We start from the raw sequence: 21878 nt of genomic DNA on the forward strand, positions 1-21878 counted from the left end.
ATGTGTTGATGAGTGTCACGTTGGCCATGTCTGACAACAATTCAATTGTGCTTTGATTAGAATCTCGAGCTGCCAATTACAGAGAAATCTTTCTCAGTCTTCAATCCCCTTGATTTTCTTGTGGGACTATCATACTGTCAGAACCCCCCTGGTTTTCTGCCATGATCTTTCCCTACTCCCTCTATCTCCCTTCCTTCTCCCCCATGCATTCCCAGCTTCGCCCTGTGTAGCATAAGCGATCTGGAATGTTGTGGCTTTCTTTGCAATTCATTTTGGCCCATCGGCTTCAACGCATCATATACTCTGTCCATTTGGCAAAGGCCCTCAGTTCTGTCTATGCAAGTGTACCAGATGTCTTCTTTCCTTTACAAAGAAACTCTCTTATACAGAAGTTGGTCTTATTGGAACACTGAGCACTCTGACACATACCTCCAGGACCCCCTCTCCCTGCATGTCTCCCAAAGAGCTTTAAGATCTGGAGACCAAATTTGCTCAGGATCCCTGGCCCCAAGAAGATTAAACTGGCTTCAACCAGGGCCAGGGCTTTTGTTTGGCCTGTACCGTAGCCTGGTGGAACACTCTGTTTAATGAGATCAGAGCCCTGCGGGAGCTTAATCAGTTCTGCAGAGCTTGTAAGACGGAGCTGTTTTGCCAGGCCTCTGGCGACTCCAAAACAACATCTGAACCTTCTGGTCTCCCTCCCAGAAACCCACCAAATTAGACTTCAGTTGAAGAGTTCTTTGACCCGCCCTCTGCCTTCTCCCACAGGATAAAGTAAATCGGGCAATTTAGTATTTAATTTCTGGTTTTAATGTTTTTTAAATCTACTTAATGCGACGAAATCATTAGACTGACAATTTATTCCGTTTACGTAATTTACTACCTTGTGAGCCATCCTGAGTCCCTAGAAAGAGGGGAGCACAGAAATGGAACTATCAATGAAAAAATATTTCTGACCTGGAATATCTTACCTTTATTTAAAAATGTGCTTGTTTTCCAGCTGCTCTGCCCCCACAGGGCCCTCAGTTGACCCTCTGCAGTCGAATGAATTGTGAAACGGGAACAATCTGCGTCATCAAGCGGGGGAAACCACAGTGCGTTGCGGTATCTCAGGCATGTCACGCCTTCCAGTGCCCAGAAGGAACTGTGTGTGAGATAGCCCAGGGCATCCCCAGCTGCATCCCTTACGCACACAATTGTCATCACATCACATGTCCAGATGGGACAATATGTCAGCTGCTGGATGGAGCTCCCAGATGCATAGTGGCAACACCGTCATGTGCCAACGTCCACTGCAAAGAGAACACCATCTGTGTCATCACCAATGACATACCTCAGTGTATCCCGGTGCCGTTGTCCTGTCAGCCCTTCAGATGCCACCCAGGAACAGAGTGCCGCTTTGTTAACGGGTGGCCTGTGTGCTTGCCCGTCCAGCCTTCCTGTGACAACGTCTCATGCAACGATGGAACTTTGTGTAAGATGGTGGAAGGCCAGCCACAGTGTGTCCCGGCACCAGCAACCTGCAATGACCTTCTGTGTCAAGAAGGGACCGTGTGTGAAATAGTCAGTGGGCATCCAAAGTGTGTCCCACGGCCTTCATCTTGTCACGATATAATATGTGCGGCTGGGGAGAGATGCCAGATGGAACATGGCTTGCCTAGATGTCTGCCCACCCCAACATCTTGTGACCGAATTCACTGCAAACTAGGAACCCTGTGCGAGTTAGTTCACGGTGTACCCACCTGCGTCTCTAGCCTGCCTTCTTGCCACAGGGTTCAGTGCAATGCAGGAAGCACTTGTGAGATGGTTGAGGGCTGGCCAAAGTGTGTGCCGGCTACCCAAGTAGCATCCTGTGGTGGAAATCAGTGCAAGTCAGGGACCACGTGTGAGATGATTGATGGACAGGCCAGATGTGTTCCTGCCCCACAGTCTTGTGACAAGGTCATCTGCAAAGTAGGGACCGTATGTCATCCTGTTGATGGGTTCCCCAAATGTGTCCCCATGCTTCCTTCCTGTGATAGCCTCCAATGCAAACCTGGAACCGTTTGCACAATCATTGGTGGTTGGCCCAGATGCGTCCCTATCCCACCATCTTGTGACAAATATCTGTGCAGAGGAGGAACCATATGCAGAGTTGTTGACAACTGGCCCAAATGTGTTCCCATCCCCATTTCTTGTGACAATGTGAGATGTAAAGAAGGGACAGCCTGCCAAATGGTTGACAGTTGGCCAAAATGTATTCCCATCCTTGCTTCTTGCGACAATGTGAGATGCAAAGAAGGGACGGCTTGCCAAATGGTTAATAGTTGGCCTAAATGTGTTCTCATCCCACCATCTTGTGACAAATACCAATGCGAGGTTGGGACGATTTGTAAAATAGTTGATAGCTGGCCAAAGTGTGTTCCCATCCAAGCTTCCTGTGCTCAGTTCCAATGCAAAGGGGGGACTGTATGTCATGTTCTTGATGGGTTCCCCAAATGCATTCCCATGCCACAATCTTGTGCCAAGTACCAATGTCCTAAGGGGACGGCATGTGATGTAATTAACGGGTTTCCCAAATGCATCCCCATCAGGCAGTCCTGCGCAAATTATAACTGCAACGTAGGGAGCATATGTCATGTTGTTGATGGGTTCCCCAAATGTGTCCCCATCCCACAATCTTGTGCCCATCATCACTGCAGTGAGAATACTGTATGTCATGTTGTTGATGGTTTACCAAAATGCATTCCCATCCCTCAATCTTGTGAGCATCACCACTGTGATGTGGGGACCATATGTCATGTTGTTGATGGGTTCCCCAAGTGTGTCCCCATCCCACAATCTTGTGTGAGTCATCACTGTGATGTGGGGACGATATGTCAAGTTTTTGATGGGTTCCCCAAGTGTGTTCCCATCCCACAATCTTGTGTGAGTCATCACTGCAATGTGGGGACCATATGTCATGTTGTTGATGGATTCCCCAAGTGTGTCCCCAACCCACAGTCTTGTGCAAATCATCACTGTGATGTGGGGACCGCATGTCATGTTGTTGATGGTTTGTCAAAATGCATTCCCATCCCACAATCCTGTTCCCATCATCACTGTGATGTGGGGACCATATGTCATATTGTTGATGGGTTCCCCAAGTGTGTCCCCATCCCACAGTCTTGTGCGAATCGTCACTGCGATGTGGGGACCATATGTCATGTTGTTGATGGGTTGGCCAAGTGTGTCCCCATCCCACAGTCTTGTGTGAGTCATCACTGTGATGTGGGGACCATATGTCATGTCGTTGATGGGTTCCCCCAATGTGTCCCAATCCCACAATCTTGTGCCTATCATCACTGTGATGTGGGGACCATATGTCATCTTGTTGATGGGTTCCCCAAATGTGTACTAATCCCACAGTCTTGTGTGAGTCATCACTGTGATGTGGGGACCATATGCCATGTCATTAATGGGTTCCCCAAATGTGTCCCAATCCCACAATCTTGTGCGAGTCATCACTGCAATGTGGGGACCGTATGCCATGTCATTGATGGGTTCCCCAAATGTGTCCCAATCCCACAATCTTGTGCGAGTCATCACTGCAATGTGGGGACGGTATGCCATGTCATTGATGGGTTCCCCAAATGTGTCCCAATCCCACAATCTTGTGTGAGTCATCACTGTGATGTAGGGACCATATGTCAAGTTGTTGATGGGTTCCCCAAATGTGTCCCAATCCCACAATCATGTGTGAGCCATCACTGTGATGTAGGGACCATATGTCAAGTTGTTGATGGGTTCCCCAAATGTGTCCAAACCCCGCAATCCTGTGAGAATCAGCACTGCAGCATGGGGACCGCATGTCATGTTGTTGATGGGTTGGCCAAATGCATTCCCATCCCACAATCCTGTGCTCATTATCAATGCAGTGTGGGGACCATATGTCATGTTGTTGATGGGTTGGCTAAGTGTGTTCCTTTCCCACAATCCTGTGCCAATCACCACTGCAATGTAGGGACCGTATGTCATGTTGTTGACGGGTTCCCCAAATGTGTCCCCACCCCACAGTATTGTGCAAATCATCATTGTGATGTAGGGACCATATGTCATGTTGTTGATGGTTTGCCAAAATGCATTCCCATCCCACAATCCTGTTCCCATCATCACTGTGATGTGGGGACCACATGTCAGGTTGTTGATGGGTTCCCCAAATGTGTCGCCATCCCACAGTCCTGTGCCCATCATCACTGCAATGTGGGGACTATATGTCAGGTTGTTGATGGGGTCCCCAAATGTTCTCCTCTTGCACAATCATGTACCGATCATCACTGCAATGTGGGGACTGAATGTCAGGTTCTTGATGGGCTACCCAAATGTGTCCCCATCCCACAATCCTGTGCCCATCATCACTGCTCTGTAGGAACGATATGTCATGTTGTTAATAGTTTACCAAAATGCATTCCCATCGCACAATCCTGTGCCCATCATCATTGTGCTGTGGGGACCACATGTCAGGTTGTTGATGGATTCCCCAAATGTGTCCCCGTCCCACAATCTTGTGCCAATCATCACTGCCCTGTGGGGACCGCATGTCAGGTTGTTGATGGGTTGCCTAAATGTATTCTCATCCCTCAATCGTGTGCCAATCATTCCTGCAAAGCAGGGACCATATGTTACATTGTCGGCGGGATCCCCAGGTGTGTCCCCATCCTGCAATCCTGTGCCAACCTCCAGTGTAAAGAGGGGACTGTCTGTAACCTTGTGGATGGCAGACCCCAGTGTGTTCCCGTCTCAGCCTCCTGCCGAAGCACACATTGCCGACTGGGATCTGTATGTCATGTTATCAATGGCTGGCCCAGATGTGTGCAAGCTGCCCAGACATGCCACACAATGTCCTGCAACGCAGGAATGACTTGTGTGGTCCGGGATGGTTTACCTAAGTGTGTTCCTGTTTTCCCCACCCAGTCTGCTTGCTGGGCCTCAGGCCAGTCTCACTACCACACTTTCGATGGACGCAACTACGATTTCCAAGGCACCTGTGCCTACACCGTGGTCAAGACGTGCTCGCGCAGTTCCAAGCTGCCGTTCTTCCATGTTTTCACCAAGAGCAAGAAGAGCAGCAGCGCCCCACTGTCTTTCATGAGCCAGGTCACCCTCACCGTCTATGGCTTCAACATCACCATGGTCAAGTATGAATACGGACTAGTCAGAGTAAGATCCCGTCTTTGAGCATTGTTATTCCTGCTTATGGCATCCCCTATGGGAACAAAATGGCATGCAAGGCTTATGCACTTTTCAGCAAGGATTTGCATGGGAAACCTAACCTCTATACCAAAGTTTATGATTAATAGAGCGTCTTTCTTCCTATGTCATTTTTGAAAAATGTATTCTGAAAGATTTGTCGGAGGGACTGTGTTGTTCACATCTGTTTTTCCAACTTTTGATGGTCTTGTCTTAACCCTTGTTGAACCCCTCCACTTTATTTTTATCCTGTCCTTGGGCCTCCTCAACTGGCTCAGTTACTCAAAATCTGCTTCTCTAGAACTGACCCTCTTTGTTCTGTTGATTCTTATTATTTCTCAGGTATAAACTTCATGGCTTTTCTGACTTGGAGTCAATAATCTCAGGTTACCTTCCCACAAAAGCATTTCAGTGTCCCAAGTCAATACTACACCTAGAACTTTCTAGGTGGGAGTAAGGCCACCAAGAGAATATGAAATGGAGCTTTCTGTGTGGATGAGGATTTGCAAGTCAATGAAGTCTAGTTGGGTCCATCAGTAAAAAATAGATGTTGTTCTTCTGTCAGCTGGAAGCCCAATCACAAAATCACATGAAGCTGTCTTATACTGAATCATATCACTGGTCCACGAGGGTCATATTGTCTACTCAAACTGGCAGGAGCTCTGTAGGGTTTCAGACGGAGGCCTTTCCCATTACCTAGACTGTTACCACAAAGAAGGTGCCACACCGCACTGCCGCCTGGTTTCTGGTTTCGGGCAGGTCACCTTGAGTCTTCCCCACTTCCACACGGGGGAGCATTTGACCTGCTGCACCCTGTCCATCTGGGATTTGTGCTCCTACATGAGGCAGCCAGGGCAGCAAGGTTCCGCCACACTGCAGGGCAGTGTGGACTTTCATTTTTGTAAGAACGTGTGATTGTATTGTTACACAATCACACATTCTTACAAGTTAAAAAAAATGCAGCTCCACCATGCTGCACAGCACAGCCGAGCTGTCCAGGACATTAAAAAAATTCTTAACAATGCGGTACTGTAGGTGAGGGTGGGGTGAAGTCAGGCCAGGACGGCCTGATTTTTCCCCTTCTGGGTGACCCAGGCCCCACATACACCCCAATGTGGCCCACAGCAAAAAGGGAACATGAATTTATCCCTGTTCCGTTGCCACGGGCCAACTGAGGGACTAAGTCAGGCCAGGCCTGGGACCACCCCAGAGCAGTGCCAACGTCATCCAGAAGCTCGATCCTAGACAAGGATTTTGCTCGATCCTAGACAAGCAGTGAGTCAGGTGGAATTCCTGATGCAGAAAAAGTTCCTACTATCTTCTTAAGTTGAATTGCTAGTGATAGAACCTAGGACTTCCTATATGCCAAGGAGGTGTTCTTGCCAAAGCCCTCCCCAAATCACAAATAATTGTTGGGTCCAACAAGCTTTTCCATTGGTGGAAAGAGAAGGAGGTCTCCTCTGAACCCGTCCCCAAGGAAATGCTGAGGGTAATGGAACCTGTATGGACAACAGCCAGAAAGGATATCGAGTTGTAGTATATAGAGAACTGCTGAGACCGATTACGCACTGGGAACTTCACTGCCCCAGCTCCCATGCAGGAACACAAATCTGGGGCAGATGAGGTACACCGGGCCAAATGCTCCTCTGTGTGGGTGTAGGAAGAGGTGGGCCAACCTGCCACAACTAAAACTTCAGCCTGCAGCCTGGCATGAAACCTCCATTGCGTAAACGGTCTGAGCAAGGTAAGCAAAAAAGCTCATTGGATCTAACCTTGGTTCTTGAAGACTTTAGAAATTTAAAACCACTCGATAGTTTTGGAGAATTGTTAGAAATATCAGCAGTCCTCAACCTTAATAAAAAATGATGAGTGTCATTCTATGTCTGCCACTTCTAGGTCAACCAAGTGCGCTCACGTCTGCCCATGAGCTTGCATGATGGGAAACTTTCTCTTTACCACCGGGGAAGCCAACTGGTCATTGAAACAGACTTTGGCCTGAACCTTTACTATGACTGGAGTTATTATCTCATGGTAAAGGCTACTGCAGCATTCCAAGGCCAGCTCTGTGGCCTCTGCGGCAACTACAATGGAGATCCCAATGATGACTTTGTGATGTCTTCTGGTGGCTTGACCACAGACTCAGTACAGTTTGGCAAGAGCTGGACAGTGGAGAATGAAAATGGACAATGCAGTCATGGGTGCCAGGGCAAATGCAAGCAATGCTCTGCTGAGCTCATGGCCAAGTACAGAGCAGAAGCCTTTTGCGGACTGATGGCTAAACACAAGGACGGTCCTTTCCACCCCTGCCATGGCTTGCTCAGGTACAAACCCTATGTGGACAACTGTGTGACTGACCTATGCGCTTTCGATGGCTACAAGCAGATCTTATGCCGAGCATTTAAGACTTACGCAGATGCCTGCCAGAGAGAAGGAGCAGCAATACTGGACTGGAGAAAAGAGGCTGGCTGCCGTAAGTACAACAAATGTAAGGTGGGAGGGATGGAGCTACAATGCCTCTATTTCAGGGCAAGGATGATGAGTTCCAGAAGGGAATGGAGGATGTCTCTGAAGGTTGTGTAGTGGTGGATAGTGTGATTAAGCCACAGTTGACTTCTGGCAATCCTGTAGGGCAGGGGTAGTCAACCTGTGGTCCTCCAGATGTTCATGGACTACAATTCCCATGAGCCCCTGCCAACGTTTACTGGCAGGCGCTCATGGGAATTGTAGTCCATGAACATCTGGAGGACCACAGGTTGACTACCCCTGCTGTAGGGTTTTCAAGGCAAGAGACCTTGAGAGGTGGTATAGCCATTGCCTACCTCTGCGCCATGACCCAAGACTCTTTGTGGTCTCCCATCCAGATACTACCAAGGTCAGGCCTTCCTTAGCTTCCAAAATCTAACAAGATATGAGATCTGCTGTACAGAACTAGACCAGCCTTTCTCAACTTTTTAGCATTGAAAAACTCCTGCAGGTTCCGAGAACCCCCAGAAATGGTGCGACCATGCAGAATATGGTTGGGAAACATAGCTGTGTTCAAGCCCACCTGAGCACCCTCCCCTTTTCACCCCCTCCAGACCCATCAATGACCATTGGGAGGGAAGGAGGGAGGGTTGGACGGACGGGGCAGCATGACCACGTATGGCCATATCACTCATCTCCAGGGAGGCAGGATCAGGCTTTTCTTCCGCTTCCTGTGAGGTGAAGTGTCCTTTTCTCAGGAGCCAGCTGTTTGCAGCAAGTTAGGACCTATCTGTGGCCATCTTACCTCAACGTTATTCCCTTCTATTTCTTACCTTGTGTTGATTTTTCTTTACTCCTTGATTTCCCTTTGCGTTTTTCTTGCTCCTTTCCTCTTTAATCCCCTTCTTCTCTCTTAAAAAAAGGCAAAGGAAGTCTGCATCTATCTGCAAAATGGTGGATGGGATTTTCCAGGATGGTTTTATGGAGGGAAAAGCCTCCCAATCGACTCTAGTTGAGATGGAACCGAAGGAGGTAGCAGGCTTGGTGGGCAATGGTCTGATTTGGGCTGCCACAACCAATGCAGGGGAGGAGAGTGGGCCAAGATGCTAGCACTTACAAAATAGGTGCGAAAAGACTATTCCCACTATGGCGCCCAGTAGCCATTTTGGCATCTCCCTCTCTCCTGAGGAGATCCAAGCCTGTTCCAAACAAGAATGGGTGGTTGATCTATATCAAGGCATCAGTGTTCAAGAACTATGAGTACATCTCATAGTCAGAACGGACAATATCTTGGTCAAATCTTGCATCAGACATCAAGGGGAATAATATTAATTCACCCTACACCAAGAGGAAGAGAAATCACCTCCTGTCACTGAAGGCGGAATACATCCAAGGTGTAAACGATGTCCAGGCCAACTGGTTGAGTCCCAAGATGATCCAAGAGGGGGAATGGGAACGGAACTCAAAGTCCTACTCTCTGATCACGCACTCCTTTGGAACACCAGTCATGGATCTATTTGCAATTGGAAGACAAGCAGATTCTGTTCCAGATATCACCACAGAGAAGTGGAAATAGTTGACATCCTGTCTTCAATCTGGCCACAAGGTCTGCTTTACACAGTTCCATTGAAGACAGTCCTCCCCAGATTTCATTGCTGGGTCAGAGGGCAGAAGGCAATTCTAGTGGCCACCTTTTGGCCGAGGAGGCCGTGGTTTTCACTGATAGTCCAGCTGACAAAAGCAGAACCTTTGTACCTTCCAGTTTTGCCAGATCTACTGATGGAAGGTCCAGTCTGGCATCCAGATCCCAGGTGGTACAGGCTAACCTCCAGGAAGCTCAACAGATGACACTTCACAAGAAAGGTGACAGCAACATAGTAGACACCATTTTGGCATCTAGGAAACCATCCATGATTCAAATTAACAACTCTTCTTCGAAAGGATTCACAAGATGTTGCAAAAGGAAGAAAACTGACTGTTTTCCGCCCAGGATAGGCATGATATTGAGCATTCTACAGGTAGGCGCATCATGGGGATTAAGGGCTACAACACTGAGAAGATAGGTTGTGGCTCTCACCACAATCCTTTCAGTTATTAAGGGGTTTCCTAACTAGAGTTAGGAAACACCCATTAAAAAACACAATTTAAGGTACTCACTCTGCTCTGATTCAGCCTCACTTGGAGTACCGTGTTCAGTTTTGGGCACCACAGTTGAAGAGTGATGTAGACAAGTGGGAGCATGTCCAGAGGAAGGCAACAAAGATGGTGAGGGGTTTGGAGATCAAGACGTATGAGGAAAGGTTGGGGGAGCATGGTCTGTTTAGCCTGGAGAGGAGACGATTGAGAGGGAATCTGATAACCACCTTCAAGTATTTAAAAGGGTGCCAATATAGAGGATGGAGCAGAGTTGTTCTCTCTTGGCCCAGAGGGAGGGACCAGAACCAATGGGATGAAATTAATTCAAAAGAAATTCCATCTAAACATCTGGAAGAAGTTCCTGACAGAGCGGTTTCTCAGTGGAACAGGCTTCCTCAGGAGGTGGTTGGTTCTCCATCTTTGGGAATATTTAAACAGAGGCTGGATAGCCATCTGACGGAGAGGCTAATTCTGTGAAGGTTCAAGGGGGTGGTAGGTTACAGTGGATGAGCCATAGGGTCCTACATAGTGCAGGAGGTTGGACTAGATGACCCATGAGGTACCTTCCAACTCTATGATTCTATGATTCTGAGGGGTAACAGCTAAGCAACCTCCTCAGATGCATCACTAAACACTGTTGTACAGGCCCTTATCAAAGAGCCCTTTAAGACCATTAGCAAAATCTCCATTAGGAATCTCACCTTAAAAACTGTGTTCCTGGTAGCAGTAACCCTTGCTCGAATTGAGATCGGAACTGGGCACACTTTCGACAAAGCCAGGATTTTGTGTATTCCAGAAGGAAAAGGTGGTTCTCAGAACCGAGATCTCTTTTAAGCCAAAGGTTTCTTCTTCCTTCCTCTGCTTTCAGTTATCTTTCTTCTTTTCTCCTGCTTGTTCTTTAAAAATGAATTAATTGGTTTTCAATGATGTCCATTTTGCCAGATGTTTTTTGACAATCTCAACAATGGTACACAGTGAGTACAAACCACCGAAAACAAAAATCCACTGTGTAAGCAAGGCCAAAAATTTAGATGCTGACAGTAACTATACAAATTTACATATCAAAAGCCATCAACTGATATTGAACATACAAATAATGCGCAGCGATTAAAGTGATAAGTGCAATACAAACCGAAACAGCTTTTTTCTTTTTCTGGCACGGTGTCTAAAAACATGGCGCCATGCCCAGCTAACAATAGAGAACTTCACTGGCTTTTACCAACTTGCTATTGTTGCATATTAGACTTGCAAATGCTTGACGATTATTCTTAGACTCGCAGATACTAGGAGGACAGGACAGGAGTTCCAGATATCTCCTGTTTGTCTGACGTTTCATCATATGTCCAAAATATTGCCCAGTCATCACAATAATTAGGTAAACATTGAACTAGTTTTGTGGCCAGCAAGCCTTCCTTCTCTGCTGTATGCCTTGTAAGAGCCCCAGGGTTTCTGCCATGATGTATGTTTCTAGTTAGCTGAAAACAAACTTTCCTTTCTACAAGAGAAGTGTTTATTTCAAGTCTGTCATCCTGACAGTTAGCCCAAACTCCTATTGTCAGTCATCTACCGGTCTTAATAAATAGCCGAGATGTCCAACGACAGTGACACCCCCGCACTCGATGGGGGTGCAGATAACGGGGCTGGTGATGGAGTTGCGGGAGCTGCGGGAGACACCAGCACCACGGAGGCATCTAGGAGGCCTGATGTGGGGACCCCAGAATATCCGGTGGTATGATCCCGAGTATTGTTCTTTGAAGATCGTCGGTCGGGGGTGTCCTGCATGTTGGGATCCCCGTTGTGGTGCGACACCTCCATGGCACGATTCATCACAGGGCACCGTGGGAAATATGTCACCACCAAGTATGATGAGGTCGCCACCTCAAGGTGGCTGTATGGGGCAACCCAAGCAGTGCCAGATGTGGAGTCCGTGGCTACCCTGGAAGTCCTGGAGCTGAGGGACCGAGTGGGTGACTGGATGGCCACTCTGACGGCCTCGCAGGATGCAGAGGTGCAGTGAGCCACCCGTTATTTCCTGGCCAAGATGGGTCAGCCGATCCTCCGTCCAGAAGGGGACACAACTTACCCGGGAGGGGCGTAGCCTCCCGGGGTACCCCCATCCCTGGCCCAGCAGCTGCAGCCTGAGCAGCCAGCCCAGCCGCCTCAACCAAACCAACCTCCTCAGCTGCCTTTCCAGCTGCAACAGCTACCAGTACAGCCAAACCTGCCTGCTTCCCCGGTGCCAGCACCAGAGGGGGACCTCTGGCAATGGATGTGCTGGTTTTGCACCCGATATGACGGCTCTCCCAATACTTTCGCTCATTTTATGATTCAGCTGCAGGGCTACATGATGGACTATTTGTTACAGGATGGAGTGGAGAGGGTGGCTTTGTGGGAGAAACCCTGGAGAGAGACGCAGCTAAGTGGTAAATGAGCGGCGCCAGAGGTCCACAACTTCGACTTGTTCTAGCGAGCTTTCCATGAGCGTTTCGAGGACCCACTGGAGGTGGAATCGGCCTTGGAAGACCTAATACACCTGAAGCAGGGGTCCATGACGGTGGCCCAGTACACCAGGGAATTCAGGTGATTGGTGACCCACGTTCCGGAGTGGTTGGAGATCCATGCCTTTCGAGTTGGGCTTCGTTGGGACCTGCTGGAAAAGTGCCTCAACCAAGCCCAGGCTAACACTCTCATGGTTTGGGTTCTCATGGCTGGAGAAATCGAGCGCCGGATGCATATCCTCGCCCACCTCAGCAACAAGGGAACCATAGAAAAAAAACCCAAAGAGCCAAACATTGAGAAGAAGACACTGGTAAGCAAGACTCCAAGACCAGATGCCGCCGAAAGGACGAGATGTCAAGAAAAAGGCCTGTGCTTGGGATGCGGTGGCCAGGGGCTCTTTCTGGCAGACTGTCCTTCTAAGAAGGAGAAACCATCAGCCGCAGCAGGAGGAAAGACACCTGGGAAGATGGTGGCCAAACCTTCCACACCGGCAGTGAAAAGAGTGCAGTTGGGAAGAAGAACCGTCCGGGCGCTGCTCACCCCCTTGACCGAGCCTTTGGATTCTGCATCAAGCGCAGGGTCGAAGGAATACAACTACACCCGCGAGCCGTCGGGAAATGGGGCAGACCTGTTGTAAGAAAGCCCCACCAACAGGTCAGAGGCAAGGGCAATCACTCAGTAAATCCCATTCCCCTTCTGCTTATCCCTGTGACATTATCGGACCCTGCCACTGGGACTGGTTTCAGGATGCAGGGGATCCTGGACTGTGGGTGCACCCGGACTATTGCACCCTCTAATGGTGCAATCCCTAGGTGTAGGTGTGGAGCCCTTAAGAAAACCAATACGTTTCACCTAGATGGATGGGGAATTCTCCAAAGGGGGCGCAGCCGTGTCCCGCACTCTGCCTCTAAATTTAGGCATTGAGGAGCATTGGTAGTGCATACAACCCATTGTGGCCCCAAAAGCGGCATTTCACTTTGTACTGGGAAAGGACTGGTTGCATAAGCACGACCCCAGTGTACACTGGCATTCATGAGTCCTGTCATTCAGTGATCCCGGTTACCAGCACCATTGCCAGGGATCTACCCCAGAAGCTGCCGTGGAAGGGTAGAAGGAGTATGCAGTGCTGTGCCAGCTGGCCTTGCGAGGGCTCCCAGAGGACTATTGTGATTTGATGGAGGTATTCAAGTAGCATGAATGTGACAACCCTCCCACCGAAAAACTGATTGCCCCATTGAACTCAAGCCAGGGGAACTGCTGCCCAAATCCAAGTTGTATTCCATGAGTCCCAGAGAAATGATGGAGTTACGGCATTCTTGGACAAGAATTTGGAGCAGGGCTTTATCTGCCCCACCACTTCCCATATGGCTGCCCCTGTGCTCTTTGTTAAGAAAAAAGACAGCTCCCTCCAATTGTGCACGGACTATCGGGGGCTAAATGCCATGTCTACTTCTACTTCTGCCACTCTAATGGCAGAAAGTGAAGAGGAACTAAAGAGCCTCTTGATGCGGGTAAAGGAGGAGAGTGCAAAAGTTGGCTTGAAACTCAACATCAAGAAAACAAAGATCATGGCATCCAGCCCTCTCAATTCCTGGCAAATAGATGGGGAAGAAATGGAGATAGTGACAGATTTTATTTTCCTGGGCTCCAAGATCACTGCAGATGGGGACTGCAGCAAAGAAATTAAAAGACGCTTGCTCCTGGGGAGGAAAGCTATGGCAAATCTAGACAGCATCCTAAAAAGCAGAGACATCACCCTGCCAACAAAAGTGCGTTTAGTCAAGGCTATGGTATTCCCAGTTGCAATGTATGGCTGCGAAAGTTGGACCATAAGGAAGGCCGAGCGTCAAAGAATTGAGGCTTTTGAACTCTGGTGCTGGAGAAGACTCTTGCGAGTCCCTTGGACTGCAAGGCGAACAAACCGGTCAGTCCTAGAGGAGATCAACCCTGACTGCTCTTTAGAAGGCCATATCTTGAAGATGAAACTCAAATACTTTGGCCACCTCATGAGAAGGAAGGACTCCCTGGAGAAGAGCCTAATGCTGGGAGCGATCAAGGGCAAAAGAAGAAGGGGACAACAGAGAATGAGGTGGCTGGATGGAGTCACTGAAGCAGTAGGTGCAAACTTAAATGGACTCCGGGGAATGGTAGAGGACAGAAAGGCCTGGAGGATCATTGTCTATGGGGTCACGATGGGTCGGACACGACTTCGCACGTAACAACAACAACAACAACTTCGAGCGCCTATCCTCTCCCATTAATTAAGGATTTATTAGGGCAGCTGGGGAAGGGTAAGATTTTCACCAAGGCCATGAACATTTGACTGCCTTTAACACACCTTTGGTCCAATTCAAGTGCCGCATGATGCCGTTCAGATTATCCTGCGCACCCGGTGTGTTCATGAATTTAATTAATGAAGTGGTGCATGATTTATTATATAAAGGAGCCCTGGTGTTTTTGGATGATATTTTGTTGTATTCTGAAAACCGGGACCAGCATATGCACCTAGTAAGGGAGGTGCTGAAAAGACTGAGGGACAACCACCTGTATGCTAAACTGTGAATTCCATAAAGAAAGTGTGGACTTCTTAGGGTACCGTATCTCCCCTAAAGTAATAGAAATGGACCCTAATAAAGTAAAAGACTTGTTAAACTGGGAGGATCCAAGAACCCAGAAGCAACACCAAATATTCTTGGGGTTCGTAATTTTTTATCATACCTTTATTCCCCACTTTGCCAGGGTTGCTCTTCCCCTCACGGATCTACTCAAGACAAAAGGGGGGTTGAAGGCGTTGAAATCTAACACTGTGGGCAGAAGCATATCAGAGGGCTTTTGAAACCTTAAAGGTGTTGTTCACCACAGAACCTATATTGCGCCATGCAGACCCTCAGAAGGCCTTTGTAATCCATGTAGATTCCAGCAATGTGGCCATGGAGGCTGTGATCCTGCAGAAAGGGGAGGATGACCGCTTGCACCCTTTGGCTCATATTTCAAAGAAATTAAGCAGTGCAGAAAGAAATTGGGCCATTTGGGAAAAGGAGGCAGCCACAGTTAAACTGGCCCTTTCAACATGGAGACATTGGCTGGAGGGGTCCCCCATCCCTTTTGAAGCATGAACAGATCATAAGAATTTGTAGGCCTTGCAGCAGCCCTGCTCCCTTTTGGCCAAGCAGATGTGGTGGGCAGAATTCTTTTCCTGGTTTCCTTTTACACTGCACCATTTGCCGGGTAAACTGAACTTTCTCGCTGATGGGCTGTCCCGCCTACCACAGTATGAAAGCAAGCGAGAGCCATTGGTGGATACAGTGTTCAGCCCCTCCGAATTGGGGTTGGCTGCAGTGACATGCAGTCAAGCTGCTACAGGACCGCCTTCCCCTGGAGGGTGGATTCACCGGGAGATGGCAAAAGATCCTGAATTTCCCCGCCTCTGAAACACCCTTCAGGAAAGGGAGGAGGAGTTTTGTAAAGGTGGCCAGGTCTATGTGCCAGCTGTGGCACATGGAAAATTTTTAAAACTTTGCCACAATTCTAAGCCTGCAGACCATTTTGGATTCATAAAAGCTCTACATTTGGTTAGGCAGCATTATTGGTAGCCCTCACTGAGAGGGGATGTGGAGAAATATGTCCAAGGGTGTTGGGTGTGTATCACAGCCAAGAACCAGGGAGACAAGCAGAAAGGACTACTACACCCCCTGCCAACTTCTACTGCACCCTGGAGAGAAATAACCGTGGACTTTATTACTGACCTACCTCCCAGTAATGGGAAGATGGTGGTGTGGGTTGTTGTGGATGCTTTTTCGAAGCAAGCTCACTTCATCCCTTGTGCCAATGTGACCTCTGCAACCAAACTAGCATCACTGTTCATTAATCACGTGTACAAACTACATGGTTTGCCAACTAGAAGTTTGTATGATAGAGGCTCACAGTTCATTGCCAAATTTTGGAAAGAACTGCTAAAGACATTGGGGGTAGAGCAGGCGCTCACATCTGGTTATCATCCGGAAACGAACGGCCAAGCTGAAAGGGTAAACCAGATCTTGGAACAATATCTGCGGTGTTTTACCAATTATCAACAATCTGATTGGGCATCCCTGCTCCCAGTCACAGAATTTGCCTATAACAATGGGGTACATGCGTCCACGGGGATGTCCCCTTTCCACGCGGTGTACGAGACTGACTTAATCACGGTTCCTACATGGATCCCCCCCCCCCCCACGGACTGTTCCACGGCCCTGAAGGGGTGAGCAGGTTGAATAGCTGATGCCTGGATGGACATTTTGCAGATACTGGAGGCAGCTAAGAAATCTTATAAAGGCCAGGCAGATTAAAAAAATGAAGCCCAGCCCCCTTCATCCCCCCTCTGGAAGATAGGCGACCTGGCGTATTTGTCTACAAAAAATCTGCGCTGCCACCAACCTTCACGAAAATTGATGTGGGGCCTTTTAAAATGGTCAGACTTATTAATTATGTTACTGTGGAATTGCAGCTGCCAAAAACTTATACTCATGTTCACCCTGTATTTCATTCCAGCCGCCTGAAGAAAGCCCCGCCTCCAGATGAGTGGCATCAAGCTTCTGCTTCACCTATTCCTGTTTTTGTCAATAAAGACACCCACTATGAAGTGAAACAAATCCTTGATTCTCGCTGGCACCGTGGCAAACTTCAATATGTGGTGGACTGGAAAGAATTTCCTATGGGGGATAAGGAGTGGGTAGCGGTGGGAAATGTACAGGCCCCTCATCTAGTGCGGGAGTTATATCGTGCTTTTCCTTCAAAGCCTGCTCCAAGGGAGGCTGGGTGAAAGGAATGAGTTGTGGGAGTGATTTTTGGAGGGGCGGAATGTCAGAACGCCAAGGTTTCTGCCATGATGTATGTTTCTAGTTAGCTGAAGGGTAGCCATTGTTAAGATTTTAAAACTTGCTGTAACCCTGCAACCCTTAACTGTCTCTTTGTTCATTATGGTATCAATGTTGTAGCTGTTGCTGTGCTCTCCAAGGTTGATGCTGGGGCTTCTATGTGTCTTGGCAAAGCTCCCAGCTTGGCACCTGGGATGGGGGGTGTTGTGTCTATGGGGTATGAGAACTTGCATTGGCAGGAAGAGTTCGTGGATAAAAACTGTTGCTTGTGCCCTGTTTGCCAGTTTTGGCTATGTGAATCCTGGAAGAACTGCTTTGAATAAACAAACTTTCCTTTCTACAAGAGAAGTGTTTATTTCAAGTCTGTCATCCTGACATGCCTCCATGTTTATTCATCTTGCAGCACCTTGAATCTTATCTTTGGACTTCTCCCATTTCATGTAAATTTGTTTATTGCTCTTTGCCAAGATTTAATAACTGTGTCAGTAACACAGTTGTTAATGATGTAGTATCAGTAACATTTGAAACATAACATTCAATTTAACTAAGAATGTTTTTCATTTTTCATTTTTCCATGTCTGTCTATCTTCTGTTATTTTTGACTTCTGATAATTTTCCTTACACACTTTATCACTTTGGTATATTACATTCACTCCCAAATATTTAATTGGTTTTTAGGCACATCCCATTGATTTTTCTATTAGTTCTTCCTCTTCCTTGTCATGTTTAACAATATTATCTTTGTCTTGCTTTTATTTACTTTATATCCAGGAAATTATCCAAACCTACAAATTTGATCCATTACACATTTCATTAACAGGATTAGTTACTCAAATAACCACATCATCAGAATAATTTTTCAAATCCAAATAAATAAATAAATAAGATTTGTTTTTCTCTTAAATATTATTTATTCCAGTAATATTTTGATCCTTCCTTAATCTGACTGCTAAAATTGTCAAAACTAAAACAAACTCTGAGGGTGAAATTGGGCACCCTTGTCAGTTTCCTTTTTCAATTTCAATCTTTTCAGATAGAGATATGTTTATTATAAGTCTTGCATACTGTTTCACATAAATACTTTGAATCCACTTTTTAAAAAATACCCATATAGAAGGTGTTTCAAGACTTCTATCATGAATTTTCAAGAAACATTGTCAAAAGCTTTTTTCAGCATCTAAAAACATTCTTCGAATATTCAGTCACATTTGAAATATAACAGGAATTAATCCTGTCTGATCCTCATGTATAACATCTGTGATTCACCTTCTTAGCCTTTCAGCCATTATTGTTGTGAAAAATGTATCATCCAAATTTAAAAGAGATATTGGTCTATAGGCTTGCAGTGATAGCAGATTCTTTGTGAATTAATATAGTATTTGCTGTGGTAAGTCTATTGCGGTAAGTTTGCAGTAAGTCTATTGGATTTAATTCATGATTTTATGTAAAGGAACAGTTAAATTGCTTCAAAGGATTTTTAATAAGCTTTAGTCAAACCATCTGGGCCAGGAGCTTTTATGGCATAATTTATTTCTTGTGTCATTATTTTTTTGATGTAAGGGGTTCTTTTGTTCAAATGAAAGCTTTTTCACTGGTGTCCCTTTTATGTAATTTTATAAAGCTTCATGTTCTTTACAGTCTGCTTTATAGAAATGTCTGAAAATTATTTATCTCTACTTGTATCTCTTTGACAGTACAGACAATCTGTTGACCTCATTTGATTCCCAGAATCCTTCTTTTTCCATTTTCTTTTCTTAAACAGTGTGCCACATACCTGCCTGGATTATTCACATGTTCAAAACGTCTCTGCTTTAGAAACTTGATTTTTTTAATCAACTCTTAATTTTCTTAATTCCTTCAATTTCTTTTTAAGTCCTGTTGATTTGTGTTCTTGTTCTACACTTTTCACGTGGTATGTTAAATTCTTAACTAATTATTTTTCCCCTTGTTATTTTTGGCTGCAATTCCTATCAATGTTCCCCTAATATAAACTTTGCTAATTTCCCAAATCATTGTTGCTGTGATATAATTTGTGTAGCTAAAAGCAAAAAAATTCTGCCACCTCTAGTTTATATTTCTGGGGTACTTCTGGCGTACTTTTTCTGATGTACATTTCTTGGGGAATTTTTCAACTTTTTTTCTTTTTTCTCCTTTCAAAAGAATTTTTATTGGGTTATGATCTGCTGATGTTTTTGGTAATAGTTCTATCTTCTTAATTTTTGGAATAAAGGCTTTAGAAACCCAGCACATACAATTATTGAATATGGGTGGTCTAGCAGAGTAAAAGGAGTAGTCTCTTTCCTCTGGATGGTATATTCTGCAACTGTCTTCCAGATTTAATATCTTCATATATTTAAAAACAGTTTTCAGCAATTTCCCACCAATATTTTTGGGTATTTATTTATTTATTTATTTATTTAGAATTTAATACACTGTTCGTATACCCCATTATAAATAGCATGCCTTGTACCCTGTTCAATTGTGGGCTGAACTTTAGGACAGATTTTGTGTACAAAAATGTCTGAAATTTGCCTTAAACCTTCTGGATACAGAAGGCTTTGGGCTAAACTAAAAGTGAATTCCTGTGTGGCTGATGACTCTCCTTCCCTTTGACAGCCCTCTTGTGTCCTGAGAACAGCCAGTATGTGGCCTGTGGCTCAGCATGTCCTGCCACCTGCAACAACTTTGACGCTCCAAAGAAGTGCCGCTTACCTTGCATGGAAACTTGCGAGTGCGACCCAGACTATGTGTTGGATAGTGGCAGGTGCATTCCTAAAGACCGATGTGGCTGCACCCACCAGGGTCACCTCTACAACCCAAATGAGCAATTCTGGGATGACCAACATTGTCACAGACTTTGCTTGTGTAGACCGCAAGACAGGAGAGTATTCTGCCAGGGAGCCCAGTGTGGGGAGAGGTCAGGATGCCGTGTGGACAATGGTGTCAGGAGCTGCTACCCCATCAGTTACAGCACCTGCTCTACCCTAGGCCAGTTGCATTATGTCACCTTTGACGGGTTGCACTATGACTTCTATGGGACCTGTGTTTATCGCCTGGCTGAACTCTGCCACAGAAGAACCAATCTCACTCACTTCCAAGTCCTTGTGCAACATGAACTGGGGGGGCCCAGGGATCCCTCTGCCAATAAGGTCATCGAAGTAACGGTCTATGGGATTACTATCTTAGTCCAACACAGCAAAGTCTTGGTAAGTACCCCATAGCACTTTCTGTCTTTGCCTGGAGTCACCAGCTTCAAGATGTAGTCACCAAATCTCCTGGAATTATAACAGATCCCTAGATAACTGATCCCTAGAGGATTTTCTTCTAGAGAAAATGGTAGCCAGAGTTGTTATGACTGCTGTCCCGCAATTACGACTGATTTTCAAGTCACCTGGAAAAGATTACCGGTTTGGAAAGTGGACTCTAGGAAGTGGGCTCTAGGTCACAGGAGGAGGGCAGGGAACAGTTCCTGTTTGCAGCAGAGGATAGGACCCACAGTAATGGTTTCAAACTACATGGAGAACGGTACCGGCTAGATATCCGGGGGGGGGGGGATTTCACACTCAGAGTAGTTCAGCAGTGGAATGGGCAGCCTAAGGAGGTGGGGAGCTCCCCCTCCCTGGTGGTCTTCAAGCAGTGGCTGGACAGAGACTTATCCTGGATGTTTTCTGCTGACCCTGCATTGGGCGGGGTGGTGGGGCTAGATGGTCTGCCTGGACCATTCCCACTCTAGGATTCTATGAGTCTAGTTCAGCAGTGGGAATGGGCTGCCTAAGGAGGTGTTGAGCTCCCCCTCTCTGGCAGTCTTCAAGCAGTGGCTGGAGAGATCCTTATCCTGGATGCTTTAGGCTGAACCTGCATTGAGCAGAGGGTTGGACTAGATGGCTTGTATGGCCCTTTCCCACTCTAGGATTATGAGATTCTGTAGTTGTCTGAATGATCCTGAGCCAGTCCCTCTCCCTTAGCCTAACTTGCCTCCCAGACATTTTTCTTGTAAGGATAACATGAAGGGACAAGAATGACACTCTTCTGTTTCTCTCCCATGCTTCTCCAGCTCAACGGCTTGTTGATCAACCTGCCTTACAACATTGAACATGGCAGAGTCTCCATTTACTACCAGGGCTGGGATCTTGTGATCAAGACGGAATTTGGATTGACCGTGAGGTTTGACTGGAAGAACAACATCCATCTCAAAGTGCCAGGAACCTACGCCGGTCGTCTGTGTGGCTTATGTGGCAACTTCAATGGGTTTCGGGATGACGACATGCAGAACCAGAGAGGAGTGTCTGTACCGAATCCCAGAGACTTTGGGAGAACCTGGAAGCTTCGGGACATCCCAGGCTGCACAGAGATGGAAAAGAAAGAATGTGCTGATATTGGGCAGGTGGAGCTCACCCAGAGGAAGGGCAAAGAGTGTGGCATCCTATTAGATCAGCATGGCCCCTTCAGGGACTGCCACAGCAAGGTCCTGCCTACCTTGTACTTCCGAGACTGTGTCTTTGACCACTGCTCCAACAGGGCCGACAAAAGTGTCATATGTCGCATCATTTCCTCTTATGTGGCAGCTTGCCAAGCAGCTGGGGCCAAGATCAATGAGTGGAGATCCCCCAGCTTCTGCCGTAAGTCTGTGTAGCCAGGAAAGCATTCAGGAATTAAACCAAGGTTACTGCCACGGAACAATAGCAGAAAAGAACAGGGGGGGGAGGTATTCAAGGG

General features: G+C 46.8%; 1 protein-coding gene across 3 annotated transcripts in view; it reads left to right on the top strand.

Moving 5' to 3' along the window:
- Positions 1–21878, top strand: part of LOC143837327 (IgGFc-binding protein-like) — a 46671-nt gene that overhangs the window by 10058 nt on the left and 14735 nt on the right. Inside the window, exons 3-7 of one of the 3 annotated variants that reach the window (XM_077337007.1) lie at positions 1001–1962; positions 4933–5178; positions 7105–7678; positions 19779–20368; positions 21217–21781. In XM_077337007.1, coding sequence (XP_077193122.1) covers positions 1001–1962; positions 4933–5178; positions 7105–7678; positions 19779–20368; positions 21217–21781 — 2937 coding nt within the window. The other 2 variants (XM_077337008.1, XM_077337006.1) reach the window with 2 other exon arrangements.

The sequence above is a fragment of the Paroedura picta genome, chromosome 5, assembly GCF_049243985.1.
Source record: "Paroedura picta isolate Pp20150507F chromosome 5, Ppicta_v3.0, whole genome shotgun sequence".
Lineage (NCBI taxonomy): Eukaryota > Metazoa > Chordata > Lepidosauria > Squamata > Gekkonidae > Paroedura > Paroedura picta.